At 57.8% G+C, this 16,851-nt stretch overlaps 1 protein-coding gene across 2 annotated transcripts; it reads right to left on the bottom strand.

Annotated features, from left to right (window-relative positions):
- Positions 1-1,077: 1,077 nt before the first annotated feature.
- On the bottom strand, positions 1,078-16,802 carry LOC121657833 (annexin A6-like). 2 transcript variants are annotated; one of them, XM_042013970.1, is made up of 26 exons: positions 16,645-16,802; positions 14,291-14,351; positions 11,559-11,643; positions 11,198-11,292; positions 10,932-11,045; positions 10,759-10,849; positions 10,565-10,644; positions 10,432-10,488; positions 10,187-10,280; positions 10,009-10,104; positions 9,837-9,895; positions 9,437-9,559; positions 9,178-9,236; positions 8,687-8,762; positions 7,667-7,748; positions 7,353-7,447; positions 6,840-6,953; positions 6,254-6,344; positions 5,738-5,817; positions 5,489-5,542; positions 4,168-4,185; positions 3,242-3,338; positions 2,887-2,982; positions 2,581-2,639; positions 1,734-1,856; positions 1,078-1,437 (listed from the first exon to the last, which is right to left on the bottom strand). In XM_042013970.1, the coding sequence occupies exons 1-26, from the start codon at positions 16,785-16,787 to the stop codon at positions 1,378-1,380; spliced, it is 2,202 nt and encodes a 733-aa protein (XP_041869904.1). In that variant the 5' UTR covers positions 16,788-16,802; the 3' UTR covers positions 1,078-1,377. The 2 variants fall into 2 exon arrangements, with proteins under 2 accessions (XP_041869904.1, XP_041869905.1); XM_042013971.1 differs by lacking the exon at positions 4,168-4,185.
- Between the last annotated feature and the right edge of the window lie 49 nt (positions 16,803-16,851).

Below are 16,851 nucleotides of genomic sequence, written 5' to 3' on the forward strand. Positions count from 1 at the left end.
TGGCCAGCTCTGCTCCCCTCAGGCTCTGTGGAATCCCTCATCTCCAGAAGCCTCTGCTGCAGAGCTCAGAGCTGTGGTGTGGAGCCACAGGAAGAGATGGGCAGATGAAGATTAGGGTTGCATCCTCCCTTCAAAACAACTTCTGCTGCTGCTCAGTCTTTGCAGCAGGTTCCTGGGCAAGGAGGTGACCCGTAGGCTGCTGCAGGCGTGGGGTGTGTTCAGCCTGCCAGATGCTATTTGGACAGGGATGCCCAATCCTACTTACACAGAGGGGCAAGACAGAGAAACCCAAACCTCTGTGGGGATTATGGGGAGAGTGAAAAAGCTTCAGCCAGACTGTTTTCCCCCCAAGAAAGGTTATTTTCTTACAAGGGGATGTTTTACAGGAAGGCATCAAGGGAATTTTTAGTGGGATAACACCCAGCTGAGTTGTTTCAGCTTCCCTGGTTTGTCTGTACATGTTGCTGCTTCTTGACCTCAGCTGGTTTTGAAGTGTTGTAATAATATTGTGTTATTATTCCTAATGCTGCTTTGATATTTTGAAGGTGAAGCTTTCCTTACCCAGCTGTTCTGAGGAAGACTTGGGTATTCACCACTTTTTGTTCTGACTTGGAAACAATTGAAAGTGCTGGAATTTCCCGCTTTTGGAAATTCCAGTTCTTTTCTCCTGAGTGTTTGGGGGTGTAGCCTCTATGGCATGTGCCTTTCGACTGCTTCTTCAGCAGCTTGAAAGCACAGGAAACCGCGTGCAAGGACGGATGGATGCCATCAGGTCTGATTTGTATCTCTGGTTTATGAAAGCATCATCCACACACCAGCATGAACCCTGCCGGGGATTTTCAGAGGCATGAAGTGAAGCTCTTGGTGAAGTCCCTGCACTGCTGCCAGCCCCACATGCGTTTTCAGCCCCTTTCTCAGCAGAAGCGTTGCTCAGAGAGGTTTTGTGGTGTCTTCAGGGCCCTCCCTGGAGCTGGGGCAGGGCTCTTGCCCGAGTTTGCCTATGGGAGCAAGGAGACACCAAGGCTCCTCCGTCCCACCCAAATCTGCCCCAATAAATCAACTGCTCTTGCCCCAGGGTCAGCAACAGTGAGGTTTTATTTATCAGATTTTAAATTGTCTTTTCCATCTGGGTAAATTCCTTGGGTTTAGTGGCATGTTTGGGTATGAATTATTTTGCTTCAAGACAGACAATCTCCCTACCCAGACCCCTCTGCTCCCCGCCCCGAGACTCCCCCGCTTGCAATGTGGTGCTGCTTTTCAGCGCAAAGTGAGTTGTTCTCTGGAGGGGACTGAGCGTCCCCTGAAGCCCCCGAAGCTGCGGTGACATCAAGGCAGTGGCTATGTGCTGGCTCAGACATGAAGGGCCCCAGCTGCCACCTAGTCCTCCCCACCACACAGGGCCAGCAGAGCCTTGCGGTAGTCGCCAGAGGTGTCCTTCTGCAAGAGGGAGAGCCATGTCAGAGAACCAGTCCTGGGGAAGTCCAGTTCAAGGTGCTGGGCACAGGGAAGGCACAGCTCCACGTCCTGGACCCCCTGCAGGTATCCTGCAGCAGTGGAAGATGCCAGCACATCCTCTCTACAGCCAGACCAGCCAACACTGGGGCTGCTGGGGGCAGGTTCCCCCTCCCCAGGTGCTGCTCAGCTCTTGAGCTGCTCATGGCTCAGGTCCCCTCAGGGCCAGGACTCAGCCAGACAAGGTGATGAGCCTGGAAGGGATGTCCCTGTCCCCTCACCTCAATCATGTGGTGCAGAGATTTGTCGAACAGGTCTATGAACTCGCCCCGGATGTTGAACAGGTCAATCTCGCTCCGAGAAATCACGATCCGGGTAAGGGTCCTCTCATCTGTGCCAGCACCCTGCAAGGGGGAGCTTGAATAAAAAGCCCTGCAGGGACTGGGGCTCACATGCACCTGGCATCTCCAGCACAGTCCAAGCTGGTGACCAGGCTCACAGGAAGGCCACAAAAATGATCAGAGAGCTGGAACACTTCTCCTGTGAGGAAAGACTGAGGGAACTGGGGTTATTTAGCCTGAGGAAGAGATGGCTCCGGAGAGATCTTTTTAATACGTAAAAGGGGCTTTAGAAAGATGGGGAAAAACTTTTTAGCAGGATCTCTAGTGATAGGACAAGGGGTGATGGTTTTAAATTAAAAGAGAGAAGATTCAGACTAGTTATAAGGAAGAAAGTTTTTACAATGAGGGTGGTGAAACTGGCACAATTTGTCCAGAAGGGTGGTGGATCCCCCCTCTCTGGAAACATTCATGGCCAGATTGGATCGGGCCTTAAGCAGTCTTGAAGATGTCCCTCACTGCTTATTGCAAGGAATTGGACTAGATGACCTTTAAAGGTCCCTTCCAACCCAAAATATCCTATGATCTCTCCTTGGACATATACCGGACTTGCTGTCCAGCCAGACACATCTGCTAACCCTAGCTATTGGTTTGAGCTCAGCCCTCCCTACTCCCTCAGGGACAGCCAGAGGACAAAACCCATCCCTGTCAGGGGGTTAAAGCAGAGAGTCCCAAAGAATCCCAGCACAGCCCTCTCCCATAACCCAGCCCCAGGACGGTCTGTCCGCACCTTCATGGACTTGTAGAGCTTGTCAGCGAAGAAAGCCGGCTTGTTCTTCACACTCCGGACTGCAACACACAGAGGGGAGGGGAAGTGGGCTCATGGCACCCAGCAAGGAGCTGTGGCACCACTGCATCAGCCACAAGCCCTCCTTCGTACAAGGGTGCAGGCCTGGCCCTCTCTAGGGACTCTGTAAGTGCCCCAACCCCACGCCCCACTGGGAGTCTCCATGGCCCAATGGCAGCAGCAATCTGCTGCCACGCTGCCTTGGCAGTGACAGCTAAAGGGGCTGCCTGCCCTGCTGGGAGCACTGACCGATGGCCACGAAGGCGTCCCTTACATCTCCCGACATCCGCTTCTTGATGGCGTGCTCCACGTCGTGGTTGGTCATTTTGATGAACTCCTGGAACACTGGGGATGGGGGAGAGGAAAGGGTCACTGCCCTGGGCACCCAGGAGACTCGAGCCTCAGCTGTAAAGACTTCTGGACCGGGCTTTGGTGACTTCAACAAGCCACCTCAAATGCCAGGCCATACCATCTCTTCCTACTGCCTCATCCCCACCACAGCTGGGGAGAGAGGGCTCAACCTCAGCCTTGGGGGGATCCCCATCTCCCATCCAGCCCAAATCCAAGCACTTGTGTTGTAGCTGATGGAGAAATGTGATCCTACCTCTGCGGAGGTGGGGGTAGCTGCGGGTGCAGAGGATGCTGAGGAATCGGGTCTCCAGGGAGTCACTAGAGTCGTTGCTGGAGACATCAGCAAGTTTCTGGGAGAGAACAAAGAGTGAAGAGAGAGGCAGAGACATGGACATAGCAGAGAGGGACACAGATGTCAAACAGCCCTTCCTGGGACAGCCAGTCTTGACTTAAAACTGTTTTGCAAAGAGGGTGGCCTTTTATGAGCAGGAAAATAGCTGGGGATTTTTTCCCCCTAAGAAAGGCATTTCCTCTGCACAGATGTGAAGCTGCACACTCACACACTATCTCTAAGAAAAGATGTTTTCCAGTTTTTATGGAAAAAGCTCTGCAATGCTCATGGTTAAGACTCTTTTTTTTGTCCTGTGTGGAGGATGTTTCAGGGGTGACCAACACAACCTGAAGAGGAAATTCAGAGCTGCCAGACACAGAAGCCACCCTGGGCCACAGCAGTGCTGCCCACGGGTGAAATGGCTGCTATTCCTCTGCGGGGGTCAGTGGGAGGCTGTGCTCTTCTCACCCATTAGGCTATTGCACGAGAAAGTCACCCCTTCCCCAATTCCCACTTTTGAGAAGCCAGCCCCAAGTCCCACACTGCCTGGAACACGGGTCCTGCATGCAGGCAGCAGGCAGGCTTGGTCCCCAAGGGCAGGGCAGGTGGCTTTCTCCCTCTCCTGCCCCACACTGCAGGCAAGTGCCCTCATTGCAGGTTCCATCTGTCCCCTTGTCCCCATCCTGAAGCAAGGACACCAGAGTCCCAAGCAAGTGAGCACAGCCCATGTGCTCTGAAGAGCCTGGCTTATGGGGCCTGGCTTATTCCCAGCGCCAGCCCTGCACCCCAGGACCTCAGCATCCCCTCAAACATGCAGAAGGGTGAGGAGCGAAAGGGCAGGCACTCACCAGGGTCTCAGCAACAACCTGGTGGAGAGAGAGAGAGACAGGAAGACAACAGGGTCAGAAGGTGCTGCTCAACCTTTATCCTTCCCTGACAAAGCAAGGGAAGTCTAGCAAAATCCCTTAAAATTACCTGTCCCTAGTTCCCCTGCTTCCCCATGAGCAGGACCTGTGTCCTCCTCCAGTTTGGCCTCTACACCAGTGCGTTGGGATGGTGGCCTTTGGCCAAACAAAGTGAGTTCCCCCAGCCCTGGAGCTTGGGTGACAGTCTGTTGCTCCTCAGGGAGCATCCTTGCCTGGCTCTAGGCTGCCTCCCGCCAGCCTGCCCACCTCTGCCAGGCGCAGTGGGATGAGGGGAAGGGCAGCTTTGCTGACAAAACACAGCATGGTGCCAGGTCAGGTGCCACTTGGCTGGCTTGTCCCTGTGCTTGTCATCCCTGGCTCTCTCTGTGCAGCAGGGTGAGGTGAGCAGCAGCACATGCAGCAGGGGTGCAGGCAGGGCATGGGCAGAGGCACAGGCAGAGAGTGTGGCAGGGAGCAGGCAGGGCATGGGCAGAGGTACAGGCAGAGAGTGTGGGAGGGAGCAGGCAGTGCACGGACAGGGACACAGGCAGCGCAGCATCCACTCCCTCTGCTGGCGGCAGCCCTGCTGGGAATGCTGTGGTGCTCTCCCTTGCGTTGGAACATCCAGTGCCGGCACACGACAGGAAGCGAGAGCTCGGGTTTGACCCTGCACAGATCTCCCCAGCCCCTTACAGAAAAGACGTGGCCTGGAGGAGCAGGAGGTCAGGGAGCACAACCCCTGGGTCACAGGTCTCCTGGGACCAGGAGCTGAGCCAGAGAATGGGCCCCCACACCCCCTGCACTGCTTCTGGCTGCTCAGCCATCCCCCTCCAGTTGTGTCTCAGGAGAGGTTTGGAGCACCCCAGTGTGTCAGGGGTTGCCCCATGCACAACACACAAAGGTGGATGGCTCCTGCAGACCAGCCCAAAGCTGTGTCTGAAGCTCAAGAGCCAAATTTCAGCATCAGTGTGTGTTACTGAACCCCAGAGTGGCAGCTCTGCACAAGAAAAGCTGCAGCCTACTGGTTGGGAACTCCCTGGGACTGCTGTCCCCATGCACGGAGCAGCAGAGCCAAGGGCATCAGCAATCAGGCATGGGAGCTTTACCTCCAAGGGTATCATTTCACCTGGCATCTCCTCCTGCAGTTTACCTGGCCCAGCAGCATTTGCTTCCCTGAGAATGTCAATTCCAGACCAGGGCATGCAACATCCTCTTTTTTTTTTTAATGCAAAGCCCATAAGAGCACTGCCAATACGGGTCTTACCTTAGCATCTTCGTGTGCCTGTGTGAGGTTCTCTGGTCCTTCGTCACGGTTGCCCTGTGGTTGGAAACAAAAATCATGGAGCTGGAGAGGGGACATCTCCTGGGAGAGCCCCAAGTGAGGGGGTGGCAGAGTCCAGCAGCACTGCCCAGCCAGGCAGTGATGCTCTGTCTTCTCCAGCCACCGACCTTCTAGACCCCCAGCACTGCCTGTGGCAGGGAGAGGACAATCCCCAGTGAGAGCTGCCCTTACCAGAGCCAGGGAGACGAGAATCCTCTTGAAATGCCCCGATGTGTCAGAGCTCAGGTCATCTTCCAGGCTCTTGTGGTACGCTGTGGAGAAGAGATGGCTGAGCCCTGCAGCTCAGCTTCCCACCTACCAGTGCCTGTTGTGCCCCTGATCCCCACGGGAAGCATGGCTGAAGCAGATGCCTCCATCTGCTGTGTTCAGGCCAAGGGAAGAGGGGATCAGCCCAGCAGCTCTAATGCCCTGAGCATGAGCACAGCCTCTTGCTCCAGGTACTCTGGAGGAAATAGGATCATTGTGAAAGAGCTCTCAGGGAAGGAGACGTTGATGGCAGAGCTGGGGCAGGTCAGAGATGGAGAGAGGCCAGGACCAGCGCTCTGCTGGAGGGACTAATAGACCTTCACAGCACCAAGCCATGGACCCAGCCCAGAGACAAAACTTTGCCTGGGCTCTGGCAGGGCCTTGTGCAGTGTGATCTGTGCCCAGGACCTGGGTCCTCCCCCTGTCTGTCCTGTGCCATACCTTCCTGATAAGCCTCATTGATAGCCCTGATCTCCCGGTTGTTCCGCGTGGCCATGATTTCGATGAGGACGCTCTCATCTGTGCCGGCCCCCTGGAAGAGAGTGGCATGGTGGGTGCTGCAGGTGCCAACACCAGATGGGGACATGGTGGCACTGCCCCACACTGCCAGGCAAGGAGGGGTCCAGGTCAACCATGTGGCAAAAGTTTACATCCAGCAAACAGCCCCAAGGGCTGGTAGGAACCAACATGAAAGTGTCCAAGTATGCTGCTAGTGGGGTCCCAACTGGTGTGACTGGTGGACAGCAGTGCATGTCACTGGTTTGCCCCTACCCTGGCTCTCCTGTGGCTACCAGCTGGCTGAGCATGCTGGGCTGCAAAGAGGCCAAATAGGGCTCCCAGCAAGTCTTGAGTGCAAACCAGGTCTTTGTCCTGATGCTTTCTGATCTTTTCTTCTCTGTAGGAGACCCTGGGGCATGTGAAGCTGGGGGTGCTCACAGCCCCAGGACACCAGCAGTGTGGGTACAGCCACAGCGAAAACCACTTTTTCCTCCCATGCTGGCACTGATACCAGCAGTGTGGCAATTACCTCCACGGCCTTCCTCAGCTGCTTGGCATCGTACTGCGCCGGCGTCAGCATCAGCCCAAGGATCAGCTTGGCCAAGCTGCCCGACAGCTCGGATTTCAGGTCAGCCATCAGGTCCTGCAAAAGCGTTTGAGGGTTCAGTCCCCAGCTGCTTCTGCAGTGGAGGCAACGTGAGAGAGAAAAAAGGGGAAGAGAGCAGGGGGGTTGGAGACATCTGTGAAAACCCTTGGGGCAGTTTAAAGTCCCATATTCGAGTGGCTTTGGGGAGATCCTGGCTCTGGAGTCCTCTGTGTGGAACTGAGGATGGGGCAAGCCAAGGGGAAGAGACACCCTCGCTCAGGCTGGTGGGGCACCAGAGTGGGAGGCTGCTGTGACAACTCTTTCTCTTGGGGCAGGGCATGTGGGTGTGCCCCAGCTGCCCACTGCTGCCTGGGCAGGATTCCTTTCAGTGAGGGGCTGATCTCCATGTGGGAGGGAGCAGAAGGAGGAAGCAGGGTAGGATGAAGGCTGCAGTACCCTGCCATAATGAGCCTTGTAAGCCTTCAGGATCTGTTGCCTCTGGGCGTTGCTCCTCTTGGTCACCACCTCAATGATGGCCCCCTCGTCCGTTCCTGCAATGACAGCAGAGCCACACTGTGTCACCATGTCACCCCTGATCATGGGCACATTGCCACCCCCACAAACTGGTGGGGAAGGGAGAGCTCCCACAGCTTCAGCTCTTTATTCCTCCTGGGGTTTCCATGGAGCCCTGTGGGGGCCATGGAGAATTTTCTGCCCCAGGAGCTGTTGAGGAGAAGCAGGAAGGGCCTAAACTCATGGTCCCCACTTACCCAGGCCCTTCATTGCCTTCCTCAGCACCTGTGCGTCCCCATCATCATTGAAGTCTCCTGCAGGCTGCACAGTTCCTCGCAGCTGTGGATGCAGACGGGTTTAGGTTCATCCCCAAGATGGGAGGGAGGGAGGAATGGATGAAGGGATGAAGGGATGGAGGGATGGAGGGAGGGAGTGAGAGAGGGAGGGAGAGAGAGAAGGAGAGATGGAGAGAAGGAGGGATGGAGAGAAGGAAGGAAGGTGCCACCCAGCAAGCTGAGGCCAAAGCAGGTTCTGTGTTAGTGCAAGCACCTGGGGATCAGTGAGGATCTCCTCGCCACTGTCACCCCTTCCTTTAAGGGGCAAACCATAGCCAGACCAGCAGAGAGCAGGAAGAAGACGGCAACAGACAGTCCCTGGAGTCTCGGTGTCCTGGCCAGTGTTACACCTGCCTGCCCTAGCACTGGGACATCTCAGCCTGGGCTGACCGCGTCACTCAGAGACAGGAGTCGCTGAAAGGGTGCCCACTCCAGCCCTGCAGTTCTACCCTCCAGTGTCCTTACATCTCCATCCTCACAGTGTTCTTTTCTGCAGGGTATCTTTTCTCAGGGTATCTTTTCTGCACATCCCAAAGCACCCTTTTTTGGGAGCTCCAGCTGCATGCAGGGTGCCGCTCTCCATAGTGCCGCCATGCCCCGGCCAGCTCTGGGCTACCCCAGGGAGCAGGAGTTCTTTGGCGGGCACTGGAGCCAGGGCTGCACGTGATGCATTGCACAGACATGCAGGACCCACTGCCCCAAGGGAGGAAGGCCTCAGAGAGAGGAGGGGTTAGTGGAGCCCACAGGGGGCGGCCAGCCCTGCCAGGGTTTCGTCCTGCCAACCTCGTACCCCAAAACCAGAGAATGGCATCGAGAGAAGCCGGGCAGTGAGAGGCAGAGCAGAGGCGTGGGGCTGGCCGTGCCCCGTGGCAGAGAGGAGCAGCCAGGGGTCCCAAGCTGGCAGGCAGCACAGAGGGGGTACAGGGGGCTAGGGGTGCTGACCTCTACTTTGACCGCACTAAGCTCCCACATCCGATAGGCCACCTGCGCCGCCTCGGGGAAGAACTCACCTGCAGCACTGCAACGGGAGGGCAAGGACAGGGGACAGTGAGCCATGGGGGCCCTGCACCTGCCAACAGTCCCCCTCACCCCATCTTGCCCCTCCATGATCCACTGGGCACAGGGGCAGGAGCCAGGTGTTTGCTGTGGGGCTGGATGGGTGGGAATGGGAGAAAATGTGTGGTGAATCCCAGCCTCCCCTACCAGAGCATCCTCCCTCCAGGGGTTTGGCCCTGCCCTGCAGGGCTCCCATGTGCCAAGAAGGGACCATGACATCATGGCTGGCCATGCAGAGGGGCCACAGGGCCCCCTGTACTGAACCACTGTCACTGTGGGTGCTGCTGGTCCAGGTGCTGCACCGGGCTCTGACCCAGAGGTTGTACCCAGCACCAAGGGGATGAAGAGGGACACAGGGGGGTGGCAGGTGGTCTTACTCATCATCCCCTCCACACAGCTTCAGCAGAGCCTTCTTGTACTCCCCAGAGGTGTCCTCCTGGAAAGGCAGATGGAGACAGAGAACCATGCAGTAGGTAGAGTCAAGGTAGTGCCACGGGATGGGCTCACGGAGAGGGTTCTTCCTGAACCTTGTCCTCAGAGATGGACACCCAGCACAGCCCTCCCAGGGGCGCTGGCATCATGAGGGAAGCAGTACCAGCAGCTCCTGGAGGGTGAGCAGGGACCCGCAGCACTCACCTTTATCATGTTGTAGAGAGATTTGTCATACTTGGTCCTGAACACCTCCCGGATGTCCAGCATGTCGATCTCGCTGCGGGACACCATGATGCGGATCAGCGTGTTGTCTCTCGTGCCCAGACCCTGCAATGCAGCAACCCCCACATCAAGCCTGGGATGGCCAAGCAACCCTGCTCAGCCCACCACATGTGGGACCCTCTATCTGATTTCTACCCAGCCCTGGGTCTGAAGGAATAACTCCTTTGCAGGGAAGGGCAGAGACCCCAGGTCACGTAAGTCCTGCCTTCATGGACCTGTGTCACCCTGCTCTCCAGTAGCACCCCGTGGCAAAGGGACCCCTCCTCTGGCCAGCTCCCTGCAGTGCTGGGGGGGCCCTGTGGAGAAGGGGAAATTCACTCACCTTCATGGCCTTGTAGAGCCTTTCAGCAAAATACTCTGCTGTGCTTCTGATGCATTTCACTGCAGGGAGATTGAGGTGTGAGGGATGCCAGCACCCAGCTTCACCAGTGCCCCCAGTGCCCCCAAGGAGCAGTGGAGTGTTTTTGCAGGATCCCCGTGCAGGGCTGGCTTACCCACGGCCAACATCAGCTTCTCAAAGTCACCAGAGAGCTCTCCCCGGATGCTCCTCTCAATTGGCTTCCCAGCAATCTTCAGATATTCATCAAAAACTGTGGGATGAGAGCAAGGAGATGCCTGGAGAAGCTGCCAAGATACCTTCAAGCCCACCCTGAACTCGCAGGTGATGCTCACCCAGGCGGAGATGCTGCCTGCTCCTCCGGCCAAGGATGTAGATGAACTGGGCCTCGTCCGTGCCCCATTTCAGCTCTCCAGCTTCCAGCAGGTCCTTGTGGGATGGCGAAAGTGGCACAGCCTGACTCAAGGTGCTGCCCTTGGCACCCACCCACCTTTTGCAGTCCTAAATCCAGATTGTCCCAGTGCCACCAGCCCCATCCCTGCCCAGATACCACCTGTCACAGTGACCTGCCAAGCCTCACCTTTGCATCCTGCTCCACCAGGTCCTCGCTCACGACATTATCCTCTTCCCTGGCACCCTGTGGGAGAGAGACAAGCTCAGCCCTGTAGGGCACAGGCACCCATCACCTACAGATGCTGGACAGATGGACATACCTGAAGCAAAACAACGAGCATCTTCTTGAAGTGGCCTGACGTGTCTCCAACAATGTCAGCTTCCAGGTCTCTCTCATAGGCTGGTGGAAAAAGGAAGGGAAGAGGTCAGGCTTGGAGAGCTGGATCCCTTCACCTCTGCCCTTCTCATGGCTCAAGAGGGCACAGGGCAGCCCCTGCCCTTCCCCAGCCCTCACCGTCTTTGTAGGCAGCCACCAGGTCATGGATCTCCTGGTTGGTGCGGGAGGCGAGGATCTCGATGAGGCACTTCTCATCCGTGCCGACACCCTGTGGGCAGAGACACAGCCCCATGAGCAGTGGAGCTGGCTGGGGTGTCCTCAGAGGACCCTGGGGGGTGCCCACCCCTTACCGAGATGGCATCTTTGATCTCTTTGGCATCACTATAGGCTGGGGGCCGCATCAGGCTCACGATCAGCCGCTCAAACTTCCCTGTCAGCTCGTACTTCAGGTCTGCAATGAGGTCCTGGTGGAGGGGGAGAAAGGGGCTGGGGGACCCTTTGCTCCACAGCACCTCTGAGTGGGTCCAGGGAGCAGTGGGTCCCTGCTGGGTGGTGGCAGCCACGGCCACTTGTGTCTGCAGTGGGGGCACGGACCAGGGAGTGTTCCTGGCTTTACCTTCCCATAGAGGGACTTGTAGGCTTGGCAGATCTCCACCCGCTGCTTGTTGCTTCTGGATGTGATGAGGTCAAGGATGGCCTCCTTGTCACTGCCTGTGGGGACAGCCAGGAGTCATGGATAGCCCGTGGCTGGGCTCACCACAGCCACCCTGCTGTGCCCAAAGCTGCTTTGCAGTTGGGGCTGGGAGGACAGGCAGAGCCAAGCTGGGTCCAGGGAGGAAAGCAAACCAAGAGAGCTTTAGCACACTGCTAAAGCAGTGAGTCATCTGAGAGGGGAAGGGATGCAGGACACCCAGGCATGCAAGGGTTAACCGAAGGAACAGGGCACATCAAGGGCCCGTCTGGAGGAGCATCCTTACCAAATCCCTTCATGGCATTGTACAAGGCCTCTGCATCCTGGTTGGCATCAAAGCCCTGGAAATCCTTCACTGAGCCCCTGTAGACCTACAGGAAAGGAGGGGAGAAGGTACAAGGGGAAGGAGCAGCCCCAGTGGCTTGGGGGAAGAAGTTGAAGCTGAGCAGGATTGAGGTGAGATCCGTTTTGGCTAAGGCTGGCCAAGGCAAAGCTCAGCCTCAAACATAAACAGTTGTTCTCCTCTGCAGTTGTTTCCTTTCCTGTTTGCTCTCCCTTCCTACAGAGGGAATTAATTTTCCAGTGCCTGTTGCAAGCAAGGAACCACTCCGGATGCTGAGGATGCCCAGGCTCGCTCAGCATGGCCTCCAAGCAAGAAGACAAATTTACAGACACAGAGTCATCATGGGCTGCTAAGTGGAAAACACTGAGAAGCACCACAGCTTCCAACAGTTTGTCCTGCCCCAGCATGCACTCCCATGGGGCCCAGGCTGATCCAAGGGTTGGAGCAGAGACCCTGGATATTGGGAAGGACTTTCCTGAGAGCCTGAGAAATCCTGGGGGTTGGCATGATCCACTTCTATCTGCTCTTCTGCCCCTTCCAGGCTGCACAACAGGGAGCCAGGAATGACACCTCCAGAGACCTCAGGAAAAAGGAGGGACCAAGATCCCCCTCCCCAGGCCAGTTTTGCCCAGGGGAATTCACCCCAGGGGAGCCTGGAACCAGACTCTAAATGAGATCAGCACCACCCTGGGTGGAAGCAGATGTGAAACCATCCTGGTCCCCCATAAGGAACTGGGATACGTCCCCACCAGAGGCACAGAGTGGGAAGAACTGAGCAGCAGCATTTCCTTAGTGGTCTTGCTGGGAAACAGGAGGGCTGGGAGCTGAGCTGGGGCTGTCAGCTGCGTCAGCAGCCTGGGAAACTGAGAATCCTCCCTTGGCTCTGCTTGTACCATGTGCCAGCCGGGTGTGTGCACCTCCCTGGGCTCATCTACTCAGGATCTGCTGCACGGCTTCTTTAAGATCCTCAGGAGCTGTGCAGAGGCCCAGGCCTGCTGCCAGCATGGACATCTAAAGCCAGCATATCCTCGGAGAAGATGGGCATCAATGTCCCTGACCCAGGAAGTGCCTCCAGGAATGTGCCCAAGGAGATGGACTCAGGGCAGCTCCACACCCACCGCTCCCCTGGGTCCCATCCAGTGCCTCAGCACAACAGCTCTGCTGCACATCCCACCCAGCACCTTCAGAAACAAACCACCCTCTCTCCTCTTATTTTCCAGAGAGAAACTGGGCACATCCCACACGCCCTCTTGGGAGGAGCTGCTGGCATTGGTGTCCCATGTGGCAGGGACCACGAGGAGATGCTGCCCTTCCAGGGAACCAGGCGGGCACGGGACAGATCGTATTGCAGGTGATGCATTGGGAGAGCTGGATTTAGCCCCACTTCCCGGCAGCTCCCAGACCCTCCTGGCTTGGCACAAGCTGCTGCCACACACATGCCTTGCAGAGATGGAAATAAATTGCAAGGCAAAGGAGGTGCCTGGAGGCAGCAGGAGTGAACAAGGGTGGCTGGAGGGTATTGGGGAGTCAAGATGTTGGCCGTGGTTAAATGGAGAGGAGGAGCAGGGCTGTGTTTCTGCCTGCTGGGCCATTGAAGCATGAGCTGCCTGCCTTGCTGGGGCAAGGGAAACTGAGGCAGGAGCTCAGAGCTGTGTATCACCCCACACTCCCTGCATTCTCTGTGGGAATGAGCCCCAGGGAAGTGCGGGAACATCAGTTAGGATGGAAACAGCATCCTGCCCACTGCATACTCCTCATACCCCATCCCACTCTCCATCCTGTTTCAGCTGCCAGGGGCCTCCTGACGCCCCTCCTCCAGCCTCTGAGTCACCCCGGCCTGTCCAGGACCTCCCGGCTAAAAATAAGCCACGCTGGGGCCAGGAGGGTGGAAGCAAAATTCCCAGCGTGGCTTCACTCTCTCCCACTCTGTGGCTGCTTGGGGTCCGGGACCACCACAGGGAAATGTTCGCCTGCACTGTGCCTCAGTTTCCCCACCTAGAGCAACCACTGCCTCAGCTGGGCAGGAAGCTTTGGGTAAAAAGGCTGGAGGAAATAATTGCTTGATTTCTCCAGGGAATGGAAAGCAGAGCCCGGCCCCGGCAGTGGAGAAGGGAGGCTCTGGGCTGGGACTCCACCCCTGCCAGCAGGCAGGCTGTGCTGAGCCAGCCACAGCTGCCCACCGAGGCAGGGTTTTCCACCCACACTGAGACGTTTTCCTGGCTGCAGGGGAGCACCTGCTCACCCAGCTGCCACATTGCACCAGCCCCAGTTTGGAGTGGGAAGTAATCCAGGCTTGGGAGAGGGGAGAGACCCAAACAGGGCTGCACGCCTTGCAGCATGCTCAGGCGGGATTTTTCTCCATCAAAAGTCCAAATCCCCAGTGCAACATCTCTTCTCCTCCCCTTCCCACGGCCCTGCTTCTCTTCCCCATCCCACTGTGGTCCCAAAGGATTTTTGCTCCTTGCTGTCCCTGCTCCCCAGCCCAGCACTTCCCCCATCTGCACCACATCCAGACAGCACTAGCTGGAGAGGCAGGAATGTAAACAGGCTCTGGGCAGCATGGTGTCCATGCACGTCACCACCATCCTTGCTGCTGCTGGAGATACTGCCCCAGCTCTGGGGTCTGCCCTGCGGCACCCCAGGACCCATCCCTGCCGTGTGGAGGTCACCCTTACCTTTCCTTTGGGTGCCATGGCTTCCCAAGCTGGAAACCACTGGAGCGAGGGCAAGGAGGAGCTGTGGAAGGGAACAGAGAGGTCAACATGAACCAAAGCCCCTCTCTGTAGGTTGTGTTAGTTAAGGGAAGGTTTGCTCCCTCCTGGGGTGTGGGTGTGGTGCCCATGGGAGGGAAATCCAGGTGCTGCAGGATGGACTGGGGAGAGGGGCTTTGCTGGTCACCCTGTAGACACCGAGCCTTTGGTATCTGGCACTGAGGGCACCCCACAGGCCAGGGGCAGTGCAGATGGGCCCTGAACAGCTTCCTGCCAGTACCAAGAGAAACCACAGGGAAAAATGTGCTGAATATGTGGAAACGGGCCGAGCATCCTCCGCAGGGCTGGGCCTTCTCGCTGCACCCTGCAATGTGCCTTCTTCTCCCCTGCAGCCCCCAAACCCTGGGGCCATCCCAGCTTTAGCAGCTGCTGGGGACATTCCCTTGTCACATGGCACTGGGCAGCCCCCACAGGATCCCAGCAGCTTTTATCTGAGTTTCTGTACAGCGATCAAGGCCACCATCAGCCCCACACATCCTTGGAGACCAGCAAACACAGCTGGGTTTCCAGGGTAACTCGCAGGTTGTTTTCTAACACCAGCACCATTTATAACTGCAACCCATTGCGGTGTGGGCTCTCCCCACCCTCTCAGAGGAAGTCCCCCAACAGCGCCATTTGCTCTGAGGAGCTGGTAGAGGGAGAAAAACAGCTGGAAAATGGAGCCCAGCCATGAATGAACCGCTGAGCGTCAGCTGAGGCCAGCCATGAGGCCCAGCCCCGCCTGGCTTGTTCACCCTCCCTCTGAGACACGTTGCAGAAAAATTCAAAGCCGAGCAGGGCCACCCTGGGGGATTTCTGACCCCAGGGGAGTTCGGTTTCATGCCATGGAGCGAGCAGGAGAAATCACGTGAACTTCCCTGGCTTGGCTGCACATCCCTGCAGGAGCACCCGGGCAAGGGGAGACCCAGCCCTGCAGCCATCAGTGCAGCTGGGTCCCCCTGCTTGGGTACAGGAAGCTTTTAGCACCCGCAGGCACTCTGGTTGAGGGGAGAAAGTTCTGCAGAAAAGCAGAGCTGCCTTCACCTCCCTTTCCCTCTTCAGCTGGGGAGGCTGTGAGCCTCCCCCCCTTCACATGGCTCCTGGCTGTGGGACAGCCCCCACACGCCCCACACGCAGTGGGGCCGCACTGCAGCCGGGCATTGGGTGGGTGCCAAGGGATCCCACCCCCGGCACATGCAGCCTGTTAATGCCACTTGGGAGCCCGTACCCGAAGCTGTGCACCCTCCTGGGAGTGGGGAAATCCAAGCAGGGCACAGCCCTTCTCCCTCACTCCATGCATGTGGCAGCAGGGCTGAGACCATCCAACTCATCTCGGCAGTGGTGGAGAATCGCCAACCACACCCAGTCCCCGACTTGTCCTTGTAGTGCCCCATCCCTGTCCCCCCTTGCTGCTGCCAGCTCTGCAGAGGCCGGGGGAGCAGCCCCGGGAAAATCCCCAGACAAACACACCACATCCACGGGCAGCAGTGCCCCAGCGTGGGGCTACACCTGCCCCCCATCCCACACTGGAGAAATGTGGCTTATGGGGGTCCCATGAGAAATCCTAAATGATGTGCACAGCCTTTGTGGAAGCCTCTGTTTCGCCAGCAGTGCACCCCTCCAGCCTCTCCAAAGCCTCCCCCCAGGTCTGAGCTCAGGGGCTGCACCCCAGGAGCCCGACTGCCTTGCGGGGCTCCCCCAGCACGGAGGCCACAGCACCCAGTGCCCCGCCACACGTTGTCCTGAAGCAAAGGGAGCTTCCCCGGGTTAAACAAATAGCGGCACCCATCCTCCTGGTGGAGCTAGGGACGTCCCCAAAGTGCCCTGCCCCACCCCACTGCCAAAAAGCCTCCCGGGCCTTCAAGAGCTCCGAGCCTCTGGGCTGCTGTGGGTTGCGTTTACCTGTGCAAACCGGGCGGGCACCAAACCAGGGGGGATCCTCAGCTTGGATCCCAGCTGGAAGGAGGGATGGGTGTTTCCGCAGCCGCACCGAAGCACGGACTAAGGCGCATCCCGGCCGGGACACACCCAGCGGGGCCCGCAGCCCCGCCAGCGCCCACCTCAGAAAGCACCCACCGGGGACTTGTCAAAAGGGAAAGATTTTTCCTAAAAAGAAAAAACCCCAGGGATTCCCCCCGCAGCCACCCCTTGGAGAGAGCCTCCGCTTGCACAGCTCACCCCCCAGCCAGGGCTTTCCACAACTTTCCTCCCCCCAGGCCATTGCGGAAAGAAGTGCCCGGCCCCCGCCCGTCTCCCGCAGCCCCGCAGCGCGCACTGACCGCAGCGCGGAGCCTCTGGGTGCGCTCGCAGGAGCCGCCGCCGCCGCCGCGCTCGGGGTGCTCTTATGGCCGAGCGCTCGTCCTTGGCGTGCAGCTGTTTCCTGACGGCGAGACGTCACCGCCCCCGAGTCCCCGCCTGCCATGGCCAGGGCCACATCCCACCCCCGGTGCCGTGCCAGGCGTCCGCCGGGTGCCCGCGGTGCAGCG

This window comes from Corvus kubaryi, unplaced genomic scaffold (genome assembly GCF_017639235.1).
Source record: "Corvus kubaryi isolate FWS band 111438036 unplaced genomic scaffold, C.kubaryi_AGA036_p1.0 split1-37374, whole genome shotgun sequence".
NCBI lineage: Eukaryota > Metazoa > Chordata > Aves > Passeriformes > Corvidae > Corvus > Corvus kubaryi.

What these genes read in the sequence shown, in the direction of transcription:
- LOC121657833 (XM_042013970.1), bottom strand. Translation starts at nt 16,787, where the DNA reads ATGGCAGGCGGGGACTCGGGGGCGGTGACGTCTCGCCGTCAGGAAACA. An exon ending in AGATCAAAGATGCCATCTCG is followed by an intron (nt 10,850 to 10,931) that starts GTAAGGGGTGGG and finishes CTCTGCCCACAG; the next exon opens with GGTGTCGGCACGGATGAGAA. An exon ending in TTAGTGCGGTCAAAGTAGAG is followed by an intron (nt 7,749 to 8,686) that starts GTCAGCACCCCT and finishes CTGCATCCACAG; the next exon opens with CTGCGAGGAACTGTGCAGCC.